Below are 19,135 nucleotides of genomic sequence, written 5' to 3' on the forward strand. Positions count from 1 at the left end.
ATCAGGCAAGTCAAGCTACCCTAGGTCTATCACCCCATTTATCTTCATCATGAATGATCCTGGCCCATGACCTGACTTGGAGGAAAAGGAAAGATTCCTGCTTGGGTGAGTATGGGTAAGAATTTCAACCTGTGGTCGATCCGACAGGCCACTGGATGCCACTGGCATTCTACTCGTGTGGGGTGGAAAGAGGCCCAGAGCTGCGCCCGGCCTCTCCCCTGCAGCTGCGCAGGTAAGATCTGGTTCTGGCTCCTCATGCCACCGGCTGAGGGAGCACGCTTATTTCCAGGCCACTGCTACTCCCCAGAGGGAAATGACACGCATCACCACTCAGGACCGTCCCTAAGGAGCAAGTTGGGGTAAACTCAATGAATTCTCACAAGGTCCCTGGATACTTCTGGGACTCCTTGAACTGACGCTATTTAATCCTGACCTATCAGGAAGCCACCGATTCCTTCGAGTTGTTCTGCTTCTTCTAAATATTCTGCATGCATTTCATGTAATGAATTTGGCAACGTGGGAAACCGGATCAGGGTCTTGGTTCCCTGAGGTAACAGTTTCCAATGGCCCCAGTTACTACCTAGGAAGTTGTTCAGATGGGAAGAGGGCATAGCTTTTTACCTATTTAATATCAAACCCCCTGCAGATAAGTAAAACTATCTCTACAAGTAGATGACATAATCTTGTCTATATTTAAAAAAATAAAAATTAGCCCGCCAGTGTGGCTCAGTGGTTGAGCATCAACCCATGAACCAGGAGGTCATGATTTTATTCCTGGTCAGGGCACATGCCCGGGTTGTGGGTTCCATCCCCAGTGGAGGGTGTGCAGGAGGCAGCGGATCAATGATTCTCTCTCTCACTGATGTTTTTATCCCTCTCTTCTTCTCCCTTACTTTCTCTGAAATCAATAAAAACATATTTTTTAAAAAGTAAGATGACTGCCAAAACCGGTTTGGCTCAGTGGATAGAGCATCGGCCTGCGGACTGAAGGGTCCCGGGTTCGATTCCGGTCAAGGGCATGTACCTTGGTTGCGGGCACATCCCCAGTGGGAGGTGTGCAGGAGGCAGCTGATCGATGTTTCTCTCTCATCGATGTTTCTAGCTCTCTATCCCTCTCCCTTCCTCTCTGTAAAATATCAATAAAATATATTTAAAAAAAAAATAAAAAAATAAAATAAAAAGTAAGATGACTGATATCCTAATATTACTCATACACTACTCCAAAGGCAATTCCCAAATGGATTATAAAACAGATTTTGTTCATGGCAGCATCATCAAAATGAGGATATGGCTTCCCAAGGTGACTACTTTGAATAAGTGCATATTTGAATAAATTAAATGATGAGAGTTTTGCTATGTTTCCTTCCTTCTTCTTTTTTTAATCTTTAGAATCAGAAAATAAGTAGAACTAACATGGCTTAGAGTAGTGATTTCCTAAAATGCATTTATATACTTTAGGATGATTTTTGGTTGTACTTAAATCAATTGTTGCTTTGTATTAATTTTTGTGTATATTAGAAAAAATAAGACACTTGTGATATCAAATATACTGCAAAATGTCCTTGATCAACCAATTTAAATTATAAATTTAAGTTTTAAATACAAATTGTTTTAAGAAAACTATTAAACAAATAATACTTTTGTTATAGCAAACACTGTCAGGGTGGCATACAAAAAATTCAAGCTTGGAAAATTCTGGCATAGGAGGGAGATCATGGGCTTTCAAGGCTAATGGACCTGAGTTCAAATCCTAACTCTGCCATTTGCTGAATGATCCTGTGGAAGCTGTTTAACTTTCATGAGTCTCAGATTCCTCATCTATGAAACGAAAATAACATACTTAATCTCACAGGGTTTTTCTGAGGACAAAATGAACTCTAGCAGAGGTCTGGGTGGGTCAGTTGGTATGCAGTCAATGATGGCTAGAATGCTTGATGGTCCAAACGTTATACACATATCAAACGAACCCCAGCCCTGTGGCTATTTATATAAATGAGCCCATTTATCCTGGATGACTATTCTTTTCCATCAGGAACATGTAGAACTGCAAGTGAGCGTCATTGAGTTCACGAGGAAGGTGGACAAAAAACAAAGCGAAACAAGGAGCAGAGGCTACCAGGAGGCCTGGAGGCAGTTGGGAGTGGCTGCCGGAGTCAGGTTAGGGGGCTCAGAAAGGATCGCGGCCGATAAACAGTCTGTGCTCCAATAGAGATATTATTACCCCTCTGAGAGCCTGGAAGGAGTGAGCATCAACCTTATAATTATTAACCCACATTCTAAACATGAAAAGCCAAATGACCTGTGCAGAATGAAAGGCAGGACGGGCTTATCAAGAATGAATCAACCTCTTTGATCTTGAGGGAAACCAACTCACTGAACATCAAGCTTCCACCTGGGGTTTTTCCAGACACTAAAGCAGTTACCTAATTCTCAGCTGTCTGGAGTTTCCAGTCCAAACCAGCCTTTAAAAAAAAAAAAAAGTCCACCACCTTGCTCGGGTTCACACTCCATTAGAAACATGGACAGATGCATGCTACTGATCCAGAGAAAGAGAGCTCCAAAAAGATTTTAAACTAAAAACAACTGGGGTAAAATGAAGATAGATTCTTCCCCCCAATTTGGAATGAAACATTCAGTGTAAAAAGAGGGGTAAACAGAATGAAAACAGAGAACAGAGGAAGAGGGCAGTCAGAGGTTAGGCAGAAAAGTAGACGATGGGGGGAAAACCCAAAAGTGGCTCAGTGGTTGAGCATCAACCTATGACCCAGGAGGTTATGGTTCAATTTCTGGTCAGGGCACATGACAGGGTTGCAGGCTCGATCCCCAGTGGGGGGTATGCAGGAGGCAGCCAATAGATGATTCTCTTTCATCACTGATGTTTCTATCTCTCTCTCCCTCTTTCTTCCTCTCTGAAATTAATAAAAAAATATTTTTTTAAAAAGTGAAGACTGAGGAAGGCAAACACCAAATATACAGAGGGAGCTGGGACAGAAGGGAAGGTATAAGGAAATGGGTGAAAAACAAGGAAAAGGAAAAAGAAGGGGGGCAGCTGAGCAAGAGCCAGGGTAACCAGCTTCTCTCACTACCTCTCCCACCTACCCACCCGTGATCAAGTGCAGGGCACTATGAATTGATCAGCATGCAAATGGCCCCCTTTATCTGCGGAAAATGAATTTAGTTGCCAATCTTGATTGAGAGCTAGAGGCCTCCTCACAGAAAGATAACAGCTCTCAGGGAGAATGCCTTTTCTCCCCTTAAATCAAAGCTTGAATAACCCCATGGAAACAGCTGCAGCTGGAGCCACAGACTCTGTGAAAGGTGGCAGGCTGAGGATGTAATTAAAATTAGCAGTTACATAACATGTTTGTTCTTCAAAGTGCCTACAAGCATCCGCTAATTAATAGCTTACTATGCCCCATGCAGACCCACTGGTTTTTCATGCAGTGACTAATCCTTGTACCCCCCTTGAATTCTGAGTGCTGGAGACAGAGCAGCTTGAGCAATAAAGCAAATGGCTGGGTCCAGAAGCCATGCCCCGCTCTCTTACCAAGGGACTCCGTAGATAGCTATGGGCTAGGAACACATCCCCAGATGTTGAGTTCTGCATCTCATGAGGCAGCTGCCTCACTTTCTCCAAATAACTCTTAGAGGTGCTGTTCAAAATGCTATCATAGGCTGGAATGACCATTAAGACTGGAAACCTGGAGTCCTTGTTGTTGGTTACAGGCTTGTCTGCTTTTCTGTGCTGGTTGGGCAAGTGAGGGAGCCCTCTCCAGAGATCTCTGGGTTATTATCCACGCCTGCCCTTTGTTGTTTCTATGGTTGCAGACTCCAGCCTACATCCTCCTGTGTTTGTGGTAGAGATGACTGAATGTGGGAACTGCATGCCACAGACAGGGCGTCAGCAGGGGAGCTGAGTTCTCCATCTACACCAGGGCTTCTAGAGGTCCACGAACACCTTGAATTTGTAAAACATTGTATGTACATGTGTATGTGCATCTCTTTGGAGAAAAGTCTGTTGACCCAATTGCCCTGTAAATTCCAAAGAGGCAGCATCTGGCAAAGTACCTCCTACATAGTGTGTGCTACATAGATATCTATTGACTTGATAGATTTCATCACATTTGTATCCCCAAACTGGTTATGAGCTATTGCTTTATGGACAAATAATCACCAGCAGTTCACGCTTTGCTTTCTCTGGCTAGACCAGCCGTGGGCAAACTACAGCCCGTGGGCCGGATCCAGCCCGTTCGGCTGTTCTATCTGGCCCGCGGAGCCGAAAGAGCGGAGGGTTCTCTTGCTCTCCCCTCCACTCCTTTACTTTGAATTTATATTAGTTCACACAAACACTCCATCCATGCTTTTGTTCCGGCCCTCCGGTCCAGTTTAAGAACCCATTGTGGCCCTCGAGTCAAAAAGTTTGCCCACCCCTGGGCTAGACTATCCTACGGAAAACTTTGATTGGCAAGACTCAGGACATTCTATCGTAATTCTGCTGCAAGTCAAACCAGAGACCAGATGAAAACCATCTTGAGATTTCCGCTCTTCAGAGCTTTGCCTTTGGAGCCAAGAAAGTCAACATTTAGAAATACATTCCCAGAGTCATTCAGCCATTTGTCACACCCCCAGACCAACCATCACAAATGGTAAGAGTCATTGCCTTTTCCCACCTTGCTTCTTGGAGGCACAGGTGTGAAATAAAGCATGTGGAAGTGCACATTTCTCTTTCAGAAGATCTTCTTTAAGCAAGGCGAAAAATTTCAGTAAAGACCTGACATGTGCACTGTGCTTTAAACTTTTCAAACTGCTCCCCATAGATAATCTCATTTGAGTCCCTCTCAATAACTCTTTGAAACAGGGAGAACAGACTTTATTTTCCCACTTTTAGAGGTGAGGAAACTCAGGGTTAGGGAAAATGATGCCTTACCAGATGGCACACAGCTTAATATGTGGCACAGCTAGAATGTGAACTGAAGTCTCAAAACTCCTATTCACCAGGAATTCTATTTGGAGGTATATATCCAAAAGAATTGAAAGAAGGATCTCAAAGAGGTATTTGCACACCTATGTGCATAGCAGCATTATTCATAATAGCCAAGATGTGGAAGCAACACAAGTTGTCCATCAGTGAATGAATGGATAAGTACAACATAATAGATACACAAGTGGAATATTATTCATCTTTCAAAAAAGAAGGCAAGCCCTAACCGGTTTGGCTCAGTGGATAGAGCGTCAGCCTACGGACTGAAGGGTCCCAGGTTCGATTCTAATCAAGGGCATGTACCTTGGTTGCCGGCACATCCCAGTAGGGGGTGTGCAAGAGGCAGCTGATCGATGTTTCTCTCTCATCAATGTTTCTAACTCTCTATCCCTCTCCCTTCTTCTCTGTAAAAAAATCAATAAAAATATATTTTTTTAAAAAGAAGATAATCTTAAGTGGAAAAAAAAAAAGAAGAAGAAGGCAATCTCACCACTTCTGACAACATGGATGAACCTGGAGGACATTATGCTAAGTGAAATAAGCTAGTCTCAGAAGGACAAATGTTACATGGTCTCACTTATATGAGGTAATTAAATTAGTCAAACTCATAGAAACAGGAAGTAGAATGGTGGTGCCAGGGTCTGTGGGGAGGGGCAGTGGGGAGTTATTGTTTAATGGGTATAGAGTTTCAGTTTTGGAAGATGAAAAAGTTCTGGAGATAAGTTGCACAACAATGTGAAAATACTTTAAAAATGGGTAAGATGGTAAATTTTATGTTGTATGTATTTTACCACAAATAACAATAAACATTAAACACCTATTTTTCATTACATCACATTTTCTCTGGAAAGCTGTCAACATGGGCTAAGTGAGGACTTTTAGGTACGTTCCCCTGAGAAAATGGTTCAGAGAGAAAAATTCCTCAGCCAGCCAAGCCGAGGAGACAGGAGTCACTGTGATTTAACATGAGCTTCAAAAGATGGCAGTGTAAAAGTTTCTATCCCAATCCACCCTCTAAATTTTCAGGATTTAGCTGACAAACTTAAAGCCAGGTGCCCACCCAGGTAAAGGGCATAGCCAGGCGCACGCAGTGCACAGACTGAGGCAGCAATCGAACAGCTTTAGGTCCCTTGCTCCCGCTGGCCCTTTGCTTCTAGCAAACATGACCCCCGGGGAATAAAATCTATACCTGTGCATGTCAAAGTACTTTCTCTCCAGGTGCCTTTCTCTGTGCAAACGGAAGTGATCTTTCCTCCACGGCTCTCGAAGCCCTCTTGACAGGTGTAGTGAGCCACACTGCCCAGGCTGGAGCTGTGATTCCCCACCAGGGACGCATGCTGCACTTCCGGAGGGCGGCCGCAGCTGATCTCTGCAAGGGGAGGTAGCACAGCACTGGTCATGACCCCGAGTTCTACCCCCATAATTCCTATTGTGGAAATAAACACTTAGCAATGACAGAGGCCACTCATGGGAAAAGAGAAAACACTAGTCCAATTGCAGGTATACAAAGTAAGATTGTTCAGAAGTGAAATTTACAAACTCACGTACATAAAAAAATTCCAATGATAAGATTATTTATATTATAAAGACTTCCTTGGTCAATGAAATAATCCATCTCAGGGTTCTTTTAAATATCAAGACTTTCTAGTACCTTTTACCATGCACCTTCAAATCATTAGCTCCTGAGTAGACAATACTACAATTGTAGGAGTTTTATTGCCAAATGAATATTAAATTATATATATCTATATATATATACATATATATATTAAAATCTCTGGACTTTTTAAAGCAAATTAATGGGGGAAGTATTTACAGAAAAAGGACATTACCAGTTTAGACCCAGCCAAGTGCTACTTAACATAAAAGAAAGTCATTTTTAGATATTCTATAATTAGGAAAAAAAAAATCCATGTGTATCTTTCCTGAAAAAAAAAAATCAAAGCTAACAATGTAAAAAAAAAAAAAACCCACAATAATTTGAAAATGAAATTCCAAATTCTTTGAACAAAATCTGAGCAAGGAGGTGAAGGGAAGAAATAAAACATGCTACATTTCTCATGTAGTGGGGAGCTCACAGATATACTTTTATTCAAGAAAGCATAATAAATATAAAATACAAAATAAAATGGTCATAGTAACTACAAAGGTAACCAATAGTCCTAGTTATACCTAAATACAGAAAGAAAAGAAAAAATATGACATTTGGCATTCATTCTGATTTTTCGTTTTCTCCCCATCTGTAGAAAGCCAAGAAAATTAAGCACTCCTAATATCTAGGTTTTTAAAACATAAGTCCATTCATTGAGATAAAGCATTCAAAATAGAGAAAAATATATGATCTGTTTCCAACTCCTCATCAACTATTCTCAGCCTTAGAATTAGGTGGCTTCTCTCAAATGAGCTTCTGACACGGAATGGGTGGATTTAATGGAATTGTACTCTTCTCCATCTCATATGGGTGCAGAACCCCCGAGTTATTTCCTTGAGGGAGCCCTCTCTCACCTTTTGTCATTGGAGTTATCTCAAAACCCTTAATACAACAGCTCAACCCACCTGTCCTGTCACCCGGCTCTGAGATTTTTTAAAAAGAGTTAGTCTCTGGTTAGTGCAGATTCCAATCAAATCAGCAGCAGTTATGGCACCAGAATGAGGTGGTCATTTCATAAATCCTCCAACCCTATCTACCTCTCAAGCCCCATGTCCGCTCACAGAGATTTGGCTCCTTTTCATAGATGTTTACCAAACACAAGACCTCTTGGCCCTTATCATGTTTTCCCAGCATCAAGCCTTTAGACATTTATTGGCCCAAAACATTCCAAGACATGAGTATATTTGTGTGTAAATGAGCAACCAAAAGATCAGGTGGTTAATGTTTCATAAGACTGCCCAGTCATTGTTGACATCTAAAACATCTTCTAGTTTAAGCCAGGGTTCAGTTACAGCAGGAAATAGATGGAGCATCAGTGAAGAGATTGAGGGTATAGGTTTAAGCAGGTTTATTGGCCTTGAAGCTGGAATTCTAAACAGCACATTGGAGATATTTGGGAGGGAACTCAGTGACAGATAGTTGGGTTAAGGGAGAAGCACAGATACTAAAGGGGTAAGAGTGCAGAAGGTAAGTGTAGAGAGCGCCTGGGAAGGCACATGGGCATTTCTTTAAATTGTCAGCTGAATCCAGGGCGGTAGGCAAAGCCACGTGCTGGAAACACATTCTGCCAAAAGGCAGAAGTGCTGTCAGCTTGACCTTCATCTCTGCCCAGGTGCTGGGGAGTGGGTTTTATTATGTAAATCCAGCCAAGCACCAGGAATGAATATGACTAGGGCCCACCCAGAAGTGACGATTTACAAAGAAGCTACAAGAATGCACATATTCCCCTTTCCTTGTCCTTTAGTAAAACTTCCTGGTATTTGGGGTATAAAATAAACACGCCGTGTTGGCTCTGGGTCCCTGTCTCTCCATCAGAAGAGGGCAGCGGTCCCTCCCGGCCCCAGCTTTTCCTTTCATCTCTGTGTCTGTCTCTTTCTTTCATCTTCTCAATCCCCAGCAGCCCCTACTCAGGAACCGGATGCTCTCTAGCCACGCTGGATGCGGAAAAGAGAGAACTCTCCATAGGTAAGCCCTAGCTGGTTTGGCTCAGTGGATAGAGCATCGGCCTGTGAACTAAAAGGTCCCAGGTTCGATTCCGGTCAAGGGCACGTGCCCAGGTTGTGGGCTCAATCCCCAGGGCGGGACTTGCAGGAGGCAGCCAATCCATAATTCTCTCTCATCATGGATGTTTCTATCTCTCTCCCTCGTCCTTCCTCTCTGAAATCAATAAAAATATATATATTTTTTTTAAAGAAAGAAAAAAGAGTGCAGAAGGTAACTAAATTGACTTCCCTCTTGGACATGGTGAAGAATAATAGAAGACATGGTGGCTTTAGTTGGGACTACAACATTTTTTAAATTGATATAAAAAATAACTAATTTGAGGGTTGAGGAGACATCAATAGCCTGATCTCTAAGGACTAAGATTCAGAGACTCAGGCAGATGCCCAGTGCTAGTCAACCTAAACCCCTGACTTGTGATCTCATCACAAAGCTTTCAAATTGGACAGTCCCTTGACAAGGGATATTTAGAGAGGATCCCAGCATGGCTTGGATTAAACACGTGGTTCTAAACAATAGCTGTACATATGAATCACCTGGGGAAAGAATGCTAGAGTTTCACCCCACCACACACACACACACACACACACACACACAACTCTTTTGAATCAGTGGTACTGAGTTAAGTTCTTGGCATCCACATTTCTACAAAGCTCCATATTTGAGAATCTAATTTAAAAACTGGTATGAATGGCTACTATTTATTCTCATGTGCATCTCAATATGACCCTAATATAAATCATTACTACTCACAGTAACGCTCTATGCTGGGGGTTATTTTCTCCATTTCATAGGTGAAATGGCTCAGTGGCTAAATGACACATCCAAAGTCACATGGGTAGTTATGTGATGGCCAAGAGTCAAATCCATGTTGGTCAGATTCCTTCCCCTACACCTGCTGCCTCTAAAGAGTTGCTCCATCTCTGAAACCCTACAGTAACTGCCCCTCTCACCTAAGCTTACTCCCCTCTGCCTTCCTCACACTCTTTCTCCTCCAATTACACTCTCCCTCAGACCAAGCAAACTCCTTCCCAATGACTAATCTGTTTTATGAGTAATGGAGGGGTCCCTTCTTCCTCTGAACTTTGGTGGCCGTATTCATTTGTTCATTTACTCAGATATTTATTGAGCACCTAGCACATACCAGACACTATGCTACTCATTATTGCAATGAACAAAATGGACAAGATCACTGCCCTCATACAACTTAGGGAGAGAATTAATAGACATAAATAAAATCAACAAGATAATTACAGATTGTGGTAAATGTTATGTAAGAGGTAAGATAATGTGGTAGGATGGAAAAGGCTTTTTAAATAGAGTGGTCAGGGATGGTTTGATATCTCGGAGGAGGTAATATCTGAGTTAAGGACCAGAAGGATGAGAATGAGCCAGTCATGGAAAAACATTTCAATCCAATGAAATAGCCAATGCAAAGACCCTGAGATGAGAAAGCTCTTGCTGTGTTCCAGAAAGGGAAGAGCAACCTGTTTGCTACAGCATGAGCTGAAGGTGGAGAGAAAAGCAAGGCCAAATCACACAGAGCCTTCTAAGCCTTACCAAAGAGCTTGGATTTTATTTAAAAGCAGTGGAGTGTCCTTGGAGGGTTTTAAGCACGGGAATAAAATAATCTGATGTAGGTTTTTAAAAGGCCATTTTGACTGTTGGATGGAGAAGGGATGGGAGAAGAACGGGAGTAAAAGGAGAGAGATCTGCCCTGGCTGGTGTGGCTCAGTTGGTTATAGCAGTGTCCCCTGCACAGAAGGTTGCAAGTTCAATTCCCTGTCAGGACACCTCGGTTTCCGGTTCAATCCCAGTCGGGGCACATAAGAGAGGCAACAGATGTATCTCGTATCTCTCTCACATTGATGTTTGTATGTTCTCTCTCTCTCTCTCTCTCTCTCTCTCTCTCTCCCTCCCTCCCTCTCTCCTTCCTCCCTCCTTAAAATCAATTTAAAACTTTTTTTTTTTTAAAAGGAGAGAAATCAGATAGGGTATGCAGCAGTAGTTCAACAAAGAGAGGATGGGGTCTTGGATGGACTTGAGAGGTGATGGTGGGGATAGAAAGAGAATGGATTTGGGATATATTGTGAAAGCAGAACAGCGTCCTTGGTGATGGAGTGGATGTGAGATGAGAGAAGAGATAGAATCAATAATTATCTATCCCACTCATTTGACCTTTATATACTGCTTGAGGATTTCGTGTCTTTTTTAAATATATTATGTCCTCCCAAATATATGCACAGTTTGTAAAGGACAGAGTCTTATAATCTCTTGCACCCCACAATGCCTACTTAAAATAGTATTTTATATAGTAAATAGTCAATAAATAATTGTTCATGGACAGCTTGCTATTACTATATCATTGTTCAAGATGCAATAAATGCTACTTTGATATGATAGCAGTCCCTGAGGAAGAAAACAGACTTCACTAACTTGTAAGTATAATAACGAGACACAAACACATTACCTGCATATTTGTTAACCAACAGAGGTAACTCATACCTACCTAACACCAAGTAGATGAAAGCCAAAAAAAAAAAAAAGACCCACAAAAAAAATCAGTCTTGTACCAGGGAATTTTGAGCGCCGGCCCATGGACTGAAGGGTGCCTGGTTCGATTTCAGTCAAGGGCATGTACCTAGGTTGCAGGTTCAATCCCTGGCCCTGGTCAGGGCACATGCAGGAGGCAACCAATCGATGTGTCTCTTTCATATCAATGTTTCTCTCTCTCTCTGTCTCTCCCCTTCCCTTCCACTCTCTCCAAAAATCAACAGAAAAATATATCCTTGGGTGGGGAGTAACAAAAACAAACAAATAAATAAATAAATAGCATTCATTGAAATCCTACTGAACACGGATAGTTTATTAGATACACACTATCTTACTTATTCCTCACAGAAAACCCTGTAAGGTAGATGTGGTTTTTATTTTTTTCATGTAGTTTATAGATATGAAAATAGAGATCCTAAGAGCTTAAGTCACATTCAAAAGCCACACCCCTAATAAAAGATAGAGCCGTGTCCAAACCAAGGTTTGCGTGACCCCAAAGTCCAGATCCATTCAATCTGGGCAGCCTTACAGTGAAGGGGCCCACTCTAGGCCCTGACTGGGACTAATCTTGCAGGTGAGCTGATACCTCGGGGGAAAAAGGTTGCATGAGGAATATTTGAATCAGTCTGTGACAATTCCCTCTGCCCAATCTTGTCTCCAAGAATTCTTCCAGAGCAAAAGAGCTGCTGGAAATAGACTTCCTCTGCAGTTGTGTGACCCCCTGAAGCTTTCTTGGTACTGATGCTTAACCCCATAGTATGGGGTGTGGCCTGTGTTTGGCCTGGAACATAATCCTGTCACAGATATTGTTAAACCCCCCCGCCCCTCCTCCCCAGCTTAAGAGAGATGGCAGACACTGCCCCTTCTACTCAGACCAAAAGCAGGTGGCTCCTATCTATACTAATAAAAGCCTAGGTGGCCCTTGCACCCTCATGTCATTACAAGATGGCCACCCCCACATCGTCACAAGATGGCCACCACAAGATGGCCACCATAAGATGGTCAGCAGGAGAGGGCAGTTGTGGGCAATCAGGCCGGCAGGGGAGGGCAGTTGGGGGCGAACAGGCCAGCAGGGGAGGGCAGTTGGGGACCATCAGGCAGCAGGGGAGGGCAATTGGGGGCAATCAGACCAGCAGGGGAGCGGTTAGGGGCAATCAGGCAGGAAGGCAGATGAGTGGTTAGGAGCCAGCAGTCCTGGATTGTGAGAGGGATGATCCCGAGGGTCCCAGATTGGAGAGGGTGCAGGCTGGGCTGAGGGACACCCCCACCCCCAGTGCACGAATTTCGTGCACCGGGCCTCTAGCTAAGAAATAATCAAAAATCAATCCATTGAGGCTGCAATAGGTAATGAAAATATAGTTCTACATGAAAACCATAGAGCTCTCACCCTCACAAGGAGCCCTGGCAGTTGTGGTTCAGTGATTAGAGCATCAGCCTATGCACAGAAGGGTCACAGGTTTGATTCCCAGTTAAGGGCACATACCTGGGTTGCAGGTTCAATCCTTGGCCACAGTCATGTGCAGGAGGCAACCAATTGATGTGTCTCTCTCACATAGATGCTTCTCTCTCTCCCCCACCCCCTTTCCACTCTTTCTAAAATCAATGGAAAAAATATCCTTGGATGAGGATTAACAAAAAAGAATAACAATAAAATAATAATAAAAACAGTTTCTATCCAAAGGAAAGAAAATAATAAGCAGCACAAATCTTGTGCTGCATATGCGTTCATTAAAGCACACGTTTGTCTGGCTAATTATATCATTAAGTAATGTTTGGAACTGCAGCAGGAATACAGCCCACTAATTATGAACATGGCTGGGAATATTTCCTTACTATCCTATTATCTGTGCTTTTATTCAAATGATTGACTTCAAAACAGGTCTCCCTGGGGTGGGGGAGGGGGGATGTGCTGTGCCGGTTTCAAGGATCACATTTATATTGTAACTTTATTTCATATCTCGAAGGTGAAAATGTTTACCCACATGGCTAGCTTTACTACTCTACCCGAGAAAATATTCCAGAAGAAAATCTGGCATCTAATCAATGACTCACTGTATCACCAACATCACCCACAGTGCCTGCTGCTTATCATACAGTCAGCGCAATACGGTCGCTGGTGACAGAGCACACGTAGTAATAAAAGGCTTTATCCAAGACTGTTTTAGAGACCAATAAAGACTAAGCTGAGAAAGAAGAGGAAAAGAGACCAATAAGGCAATAAATTGAGGCAGGCATTTCTCCAACTGCTGGGGAAATGAATGATAGACCTATTCCACATACTGATCTTGACTGAAAAACACACACAACCATCCCTGACAAATAAACTGCTAGATGAAAAGCTTTGGCAAAGGAACAGAAACAAGGATGAAAACTGAAGAAAATCCCATTAAAGTCCGTTGTCTTCTTTGGTCAGTAATAATAGAAGGAAGTCTCTAACCTTCTCAAATCAGAAGCTTTATGTAACATCTGGAAATTAGTATAATGTGGTAGGTTGTAAGAGTCTGGGCTGATTCCACGAGGATCTATATTCATCCTTGAATATATAGCACTTATACCTATACTTTCTTCACTTATTTCATTTGTAAAAATTTTCTCTTCTCCTCTTATTGGTCAGCTCTTTGTGGGCTGTGTCTATATCCAATATTTTTCAATATCCCTGTATTCATGTGAGTAATTAATATTGTGAACATGAATCTCAGTGATATTTATATGTAAAAAATATGCTAAAGAATGGGTCAAAGTGTAACTTTATGACACAGTGTCATGCATTTTATGGCATGTTCCAAATATGGCCAAATACAGTTTGACCCTTAATCCGGGATCACTTGGGCACTAAATTACATATATCATCAATGTTGGGGGCTGAAATCTAATGTCTCAATCTGTGGCAACTTGAATTTAGCAAATGTTATCATAACCATCAAAGGAAAATGGGAGGGTTTCAGTATGCCACAAAGCAGATTCTCAAGAGTAGCTTATTAACTGCTGAGACTAAGCTAATGAGCTCATTAGCACCAAAAGAGTCCATCTGCCTTAGGCAGTGAAAGAAGAAATATTTTTTGATATACTCTGTATTCTAAAGTCTTCCACGAACTTAGCCTCGACTAACAATACATTTCCTTCAGATAGAGAAAGCTCATTTGGAAAAAAACAAAAGAAAAATTTCCATTACACATAACATTTATTGTCAACAAATAGTATCTAGTATGGAAATAGCTAGAATCTAAACCCTTCAGAAACTGCAACAATGGGGTTTGATACTGTGAGCTGCATATGAATCTTTTTTTTTAAATCATTAAAATTCTTCATTTTAACATTCCAGTTGTAAATAGACTATTTGAGTCAAAAACCAATCTATTAGGTAGTGAAAGGTGAAGAATTGTTGACCTTCCCACTTTATGATAGGAAGTTTCAGAAAGATCTTGAAATTTATTTTATTTTTGTTAATCCTCACCCAGGAATATTTTTTCCATTGATTTGTAGACAGAGTGGAAAGGAGGGGGATGAAGACAGAGAAAGAGAAACACTTATGAGAGAGACACATCAATTGTTTGCCTCCCGCACATGCCCTAATCCGTGCCCCAACTGGGGCCAGGGGTCAAGCCTTCAACTGAGGTTCGTGCCCTTGACAGGAATTGAACTGCCACAGGATAAACTGGGGCAGCCATGCAAGAGTCAATACCACAATGACTGCCTTTGTCTGAGCCACCTTTTGAGGGGGATTCAGGATGCATCCACAAACAAGGAAACAGTGACTCTAAAGGACACACTGGATCAGAAAGATTTAATTGACATTTATAGAACATTTCACCCCAAAACAGCAGAATATACATTCTTCTCAAGTGCACATGGATCATTCACAAAGATAGACCACATGTTAGGACACAAAACATGTCTCTACAAGTTCAAGAAGATTGAAATCATATCAAGCATCTTCTCAGATCACAGTGAAATGAAATTAGAAATCAACTACAGTAAAAAGACCCAAAAACATTAAAACATCTGGAGACTAAATAGCATGTTATTGGACAATGAATAGATTACTAATGAGATCAAGAAAGAAATCAAAAACTTCCTGGAAACAAATGAAAGTGAACACACAACAACCCAAAATCTCTGGAACACAGCAAAAGCAGTCTTGAGAGAAGTTCATAGCACTACGGGCATACCTCAAAAAACAAGAAAAATCAACAATAAATTATTTAACCCTACAACTTAGAGAACTAGAAAGAGAACAACAAGAAAAGCCCAGAGTAAATAGAAGGAAGGAAATAATAAAGATTAGAGCAGAAATAAATAACATAGAGACTAAAAAAACAATACAAAAAAAGCAATGAAACCAAAAGCTGGTTCTTCGAAAGGATAAACAAAATTGAACTGTTAGCCAGACTCATCAAGAAACAGAGAGGACCCAAATAAATAAAATCAGAAACGAAAGTGGAGAAGTAACCACTGACATCACAGAAATACAGGATGCGTCCACAAGCCTCAGGTATGCCACGCACTCTGCCAGGTGCAGAAGACTATGTGGTCACTGCACTCCCAGATCTACAGTCCAGTAGGGGAGACTGATATAAACCACAAAATAATTATAATACACTTACACGTTGTGTACTAAGAAAGAAAATATCAGAGATGACATCTAAAGCTAAAAATTGAAAGATGAGAAGAATGCCAAGAGCAGGGAGACCTTGTCAACAGATGAATGAATAAACAAAAGGTAGTCTATACATACCATAGAATCATATTCAGCCTTTAAAAGGATTGAAGTTCTGACACATGCTACAAAATGGATGCACCTTGAAAACATTGTTATGTCAAATAAGCCAAAAAGATAAATATTGTATAAGTCCACATACATCAGGTACCTAGAATACAAATTCACAGAGCCAGAAGGTACGACAGAAGTTACCAGGGGCTAGAGGGAGACAGGAATCGTAAGTTATTATTTAACGGGCACAGAGTTTCTGTTTAGGATAATGAAAACATTCTGAAAATGGCTGCATGACATGATGAATGTATTTAATGCCACTGAATTGTACACTTACAAATGGGTCAATTTTTATATTACACATATTTTACTATAATTAAGAAATTTAAGGAGGTTGGTATGTCAAGTAGAGGAAAGGCATGTGCAAAGGCCCTGAAACTAGTCAGAGTCTGGCATGTTGGCTGGGAAAGGGTGATAGGAGATGTAACCTGCAGAAAAGACAAGAGGCCAAACCCCTGTTGACTTCCGAGGCCATGAATAAGAGCTTGAATTTTATTCTAAATAAAGTGGCCATTCCCATGTTTTTAGAAGAATTTTAAGCAAGGAGAGAGGATAATTCAATTTATGTTTCAAGGGATGCATTCCTGGGGAATGGGCTGGAGTGGGCAAGCCTCAAAGTGGATTCTTAAAAGGACTGTTCAGTAAGAATTCCCAGCTCGAAAGGAAGATGTGGCCCATAAGATAGGGGGCACATCTGGATGACAGATGTCCCCAGAACCCTCCCACGGTGTGCCCACACTACAAACCACCCTTCCTCAATGGACCCTTACACAGGAAGCAAACACCTCACAGGGAAGAGCACCAACACCCCCACCTCCATGGAGCCACCCATGTCCCCATTGGAACTCTCGTCGTCTTTGCTTGTTCTCCTCACATAAATTTAGGTGTGCACCTGGATAGCACAGTGGCGTAGCTGTCTTCTCTCCTCCCGACTCCAGACTTTCTTAGTCACAGACTCTATCGTATATAACAGGAGAACCAGACTCCATTTTGTTGTTGATGATAACATGGTCCAAGTGATTCCCTCACCTTGCTCCTGGCTTGGTTGATTTTTTAGAAACCTACATTCTTTAAGCTGCCACTCATAACTTGCATCTTTTCTGAAAATTAAAAAAGTAGTAACAATAACAAAATGTAGGGAATGCAAGGTAGAAATACTATCCTTTCAGCCACATGTTTCCATCAAATCCTACCTACGTCAGAAGATGAGACCACAGCCCAGCCGATGTGGCTCAGTGGTTGAGTGTCAACCTATGAACCAGGAGGTCACAGTTCGATTCCCAGTTAGGGCATGTACCAGGGTTGCAGGCTCAATCCCCAGTAGGGGGCACTCAGGAGGCAGCCAATCCATGATTCTCTCTCATCATTGATGTTTCCATCTCTCTCTCCCTCTCCCTTCCTCTTTGAAATCAATAAAAATATACCATTTGTAATACTTTAAACAATAAAATGAAATTTAAAAAAATAATAAATAAATAAATAAATATATTTTAAAAAATAAGAAGAGGGGACCACAGGGACCTGTCACCCTCACTTCCAGCTCTGAGGCCCGGTGGGATGGGGGACCCATGTCACAGGCCCCCCTGCCAAGGCAGCACAGCCACCGAGGACACAGAAACTGGAAGAACATGAACAACAGGTCCACCAACTGTACCTTCTCTGTCGGGAAAGCCTGTTCTGGGACACAAACGCTGCCATCTGTAATCACAGCTGCTCCCTTCACAAGTACCTGCTCCTCCGCAGCATCCAAGTTCACAGTCTGCTTGGGTTCTTAGTGGAATTCCCAATTCCTGTGGCTTTATAACTCTGAGCTAAAAATACAGTGCTGGCTGGCACATGGCCCAGATTCTGGAGGCCCCACGCAGACTGAAGGGTAAGTAAGAAGGGGTAGACACAGCTCTGAGAAGCCTCAGCCATGTGGTGACATGGGGGAGGTGGAGGAGGGTGTCAGAAGGCAGAGAGCAGTTATTAGAGGAGGGAAAGAAGTGAAGATCTTCTAAATAACAGTTCTCAGAGGAATATAACAAGCACGCTCTAACCTTCTGTATTCTCAGTCCAATAATCCAGATGGAAATCCAATTTCCAAGTATAATACAAATTGTTTTAGATGGGGTTTCCTGTATAAATCCTTAGGGAGTTCTTTGATATGCATTATGACACATTTTAATCTAAGTTCTGCATTTTAATTGATTTATTGAAAGATGTTAGAGCTAAAATATACTTTTAGAATTTCTTACCCCCCAGGATGATAATTAACTATTAAAATGTGTTTAGAGCCAAAACCGGTTTGGCTCAGTGGAAGAGCGTCAGCCTGCGGACTGAAAGGTCCCATGTTCAATTCCGGTCAAGGGCATGTAACTTGGTTGCGGGCACATCCCCAGTAGGAGGTGTGCAAGAGGCAGCTGATCGATGTTTCTCTCTCATCGATGTTTCTGACTATCTATCACTCTTCCTTCCTCTCTGTAAAAAATCAATAAAATATATTAAAAAAAAAAAATGTGCCCTAACCGGTTTGGCTCAGAGGATAAAGCGTCAGCCTGCGGATTCAAGGGTCCCAGGTTCGATTCCGATCAAGGGCATGTACCTCGGTTGCAGGCGCATACCCAGTAGGGAGTGTGCAGAAGGCAGCTGATCGATGTTTCTCTCTCATCGATGTTTCTAACTCTCTATCCCTATCTCTTCCTCTCTGTAAAAAATCAATAAAATATTTTTAAAAAATGTGTTTAGAGCCTGAAATCACAAATCAGAGTAGCAAAAGGATTAACTCAGCCACACACATCACTGAGGTTACTTAGTTATGCAATAAATTCAATGAAAACTGGACTTTGTTATATGTTAAAAATTCCTTCAATACAGAAAGTACATAAGATATAAAAATCATCCAGGACCCACCCACCAACAGTGCAAATTACCACTGTTAACATTTTTTTAAATCCTCATCCACTGATTTTTTTTTTTTTTTTTGAGAGAATGGAGGGGAGGGAAGAGAGATGGAGAGAGGGAAGAGAGATGGAGATATGAGAGAGACACATCAATTGGTTGCCTCCCATTTGCACCCAACCCAGGCCAGGGATCGAAGTATATGCCCTTGACCGGTAATCAAACCCACAACCCTTCAGACTGCTCCACTGAGCAAAACGGGCCAGGGCACCACTGGTAATATTTTGATGTATAGCCT

The 19,135-nt window shown here is 41.9% G+C and overlaps 1 protein-coding gene across 1 annotated transcript in view; it reads right to left on the minus strand.

The window, feature by feature from the left end:
• Positions 1 to 19,135, minus strand: part of SUSD1 (sushi domain containing 1) — a 94,605-nt gene that overhangs the window by 46,890 nt on the left and 28,580 nt on the right. Inside the window, exon 6 of the mRNA XM_080667893.1 lies at positions 6,171 to 6,350. Within this exon, the coding sequence (XP_080524019.1) occupies positions 6,171 to 6,350 (180 nt within the window). The remainder of the gene's footprint in view (positions 1 to 6,170; positions 6,351 to 19,135) is intronic.

Source organism: Plecotus auritus (genome assembly GCF_963455305.1).
Source record: "Plecotus auritus genome assembly, chromosome: 5".
In the NCBI taxonomy this organism is placed as follows: Eukaryota; Metazoa; Chordata; class Mammalia; order Chiroptera; family Vespertilionidae; genus Plecotus; species Plecotus auritus.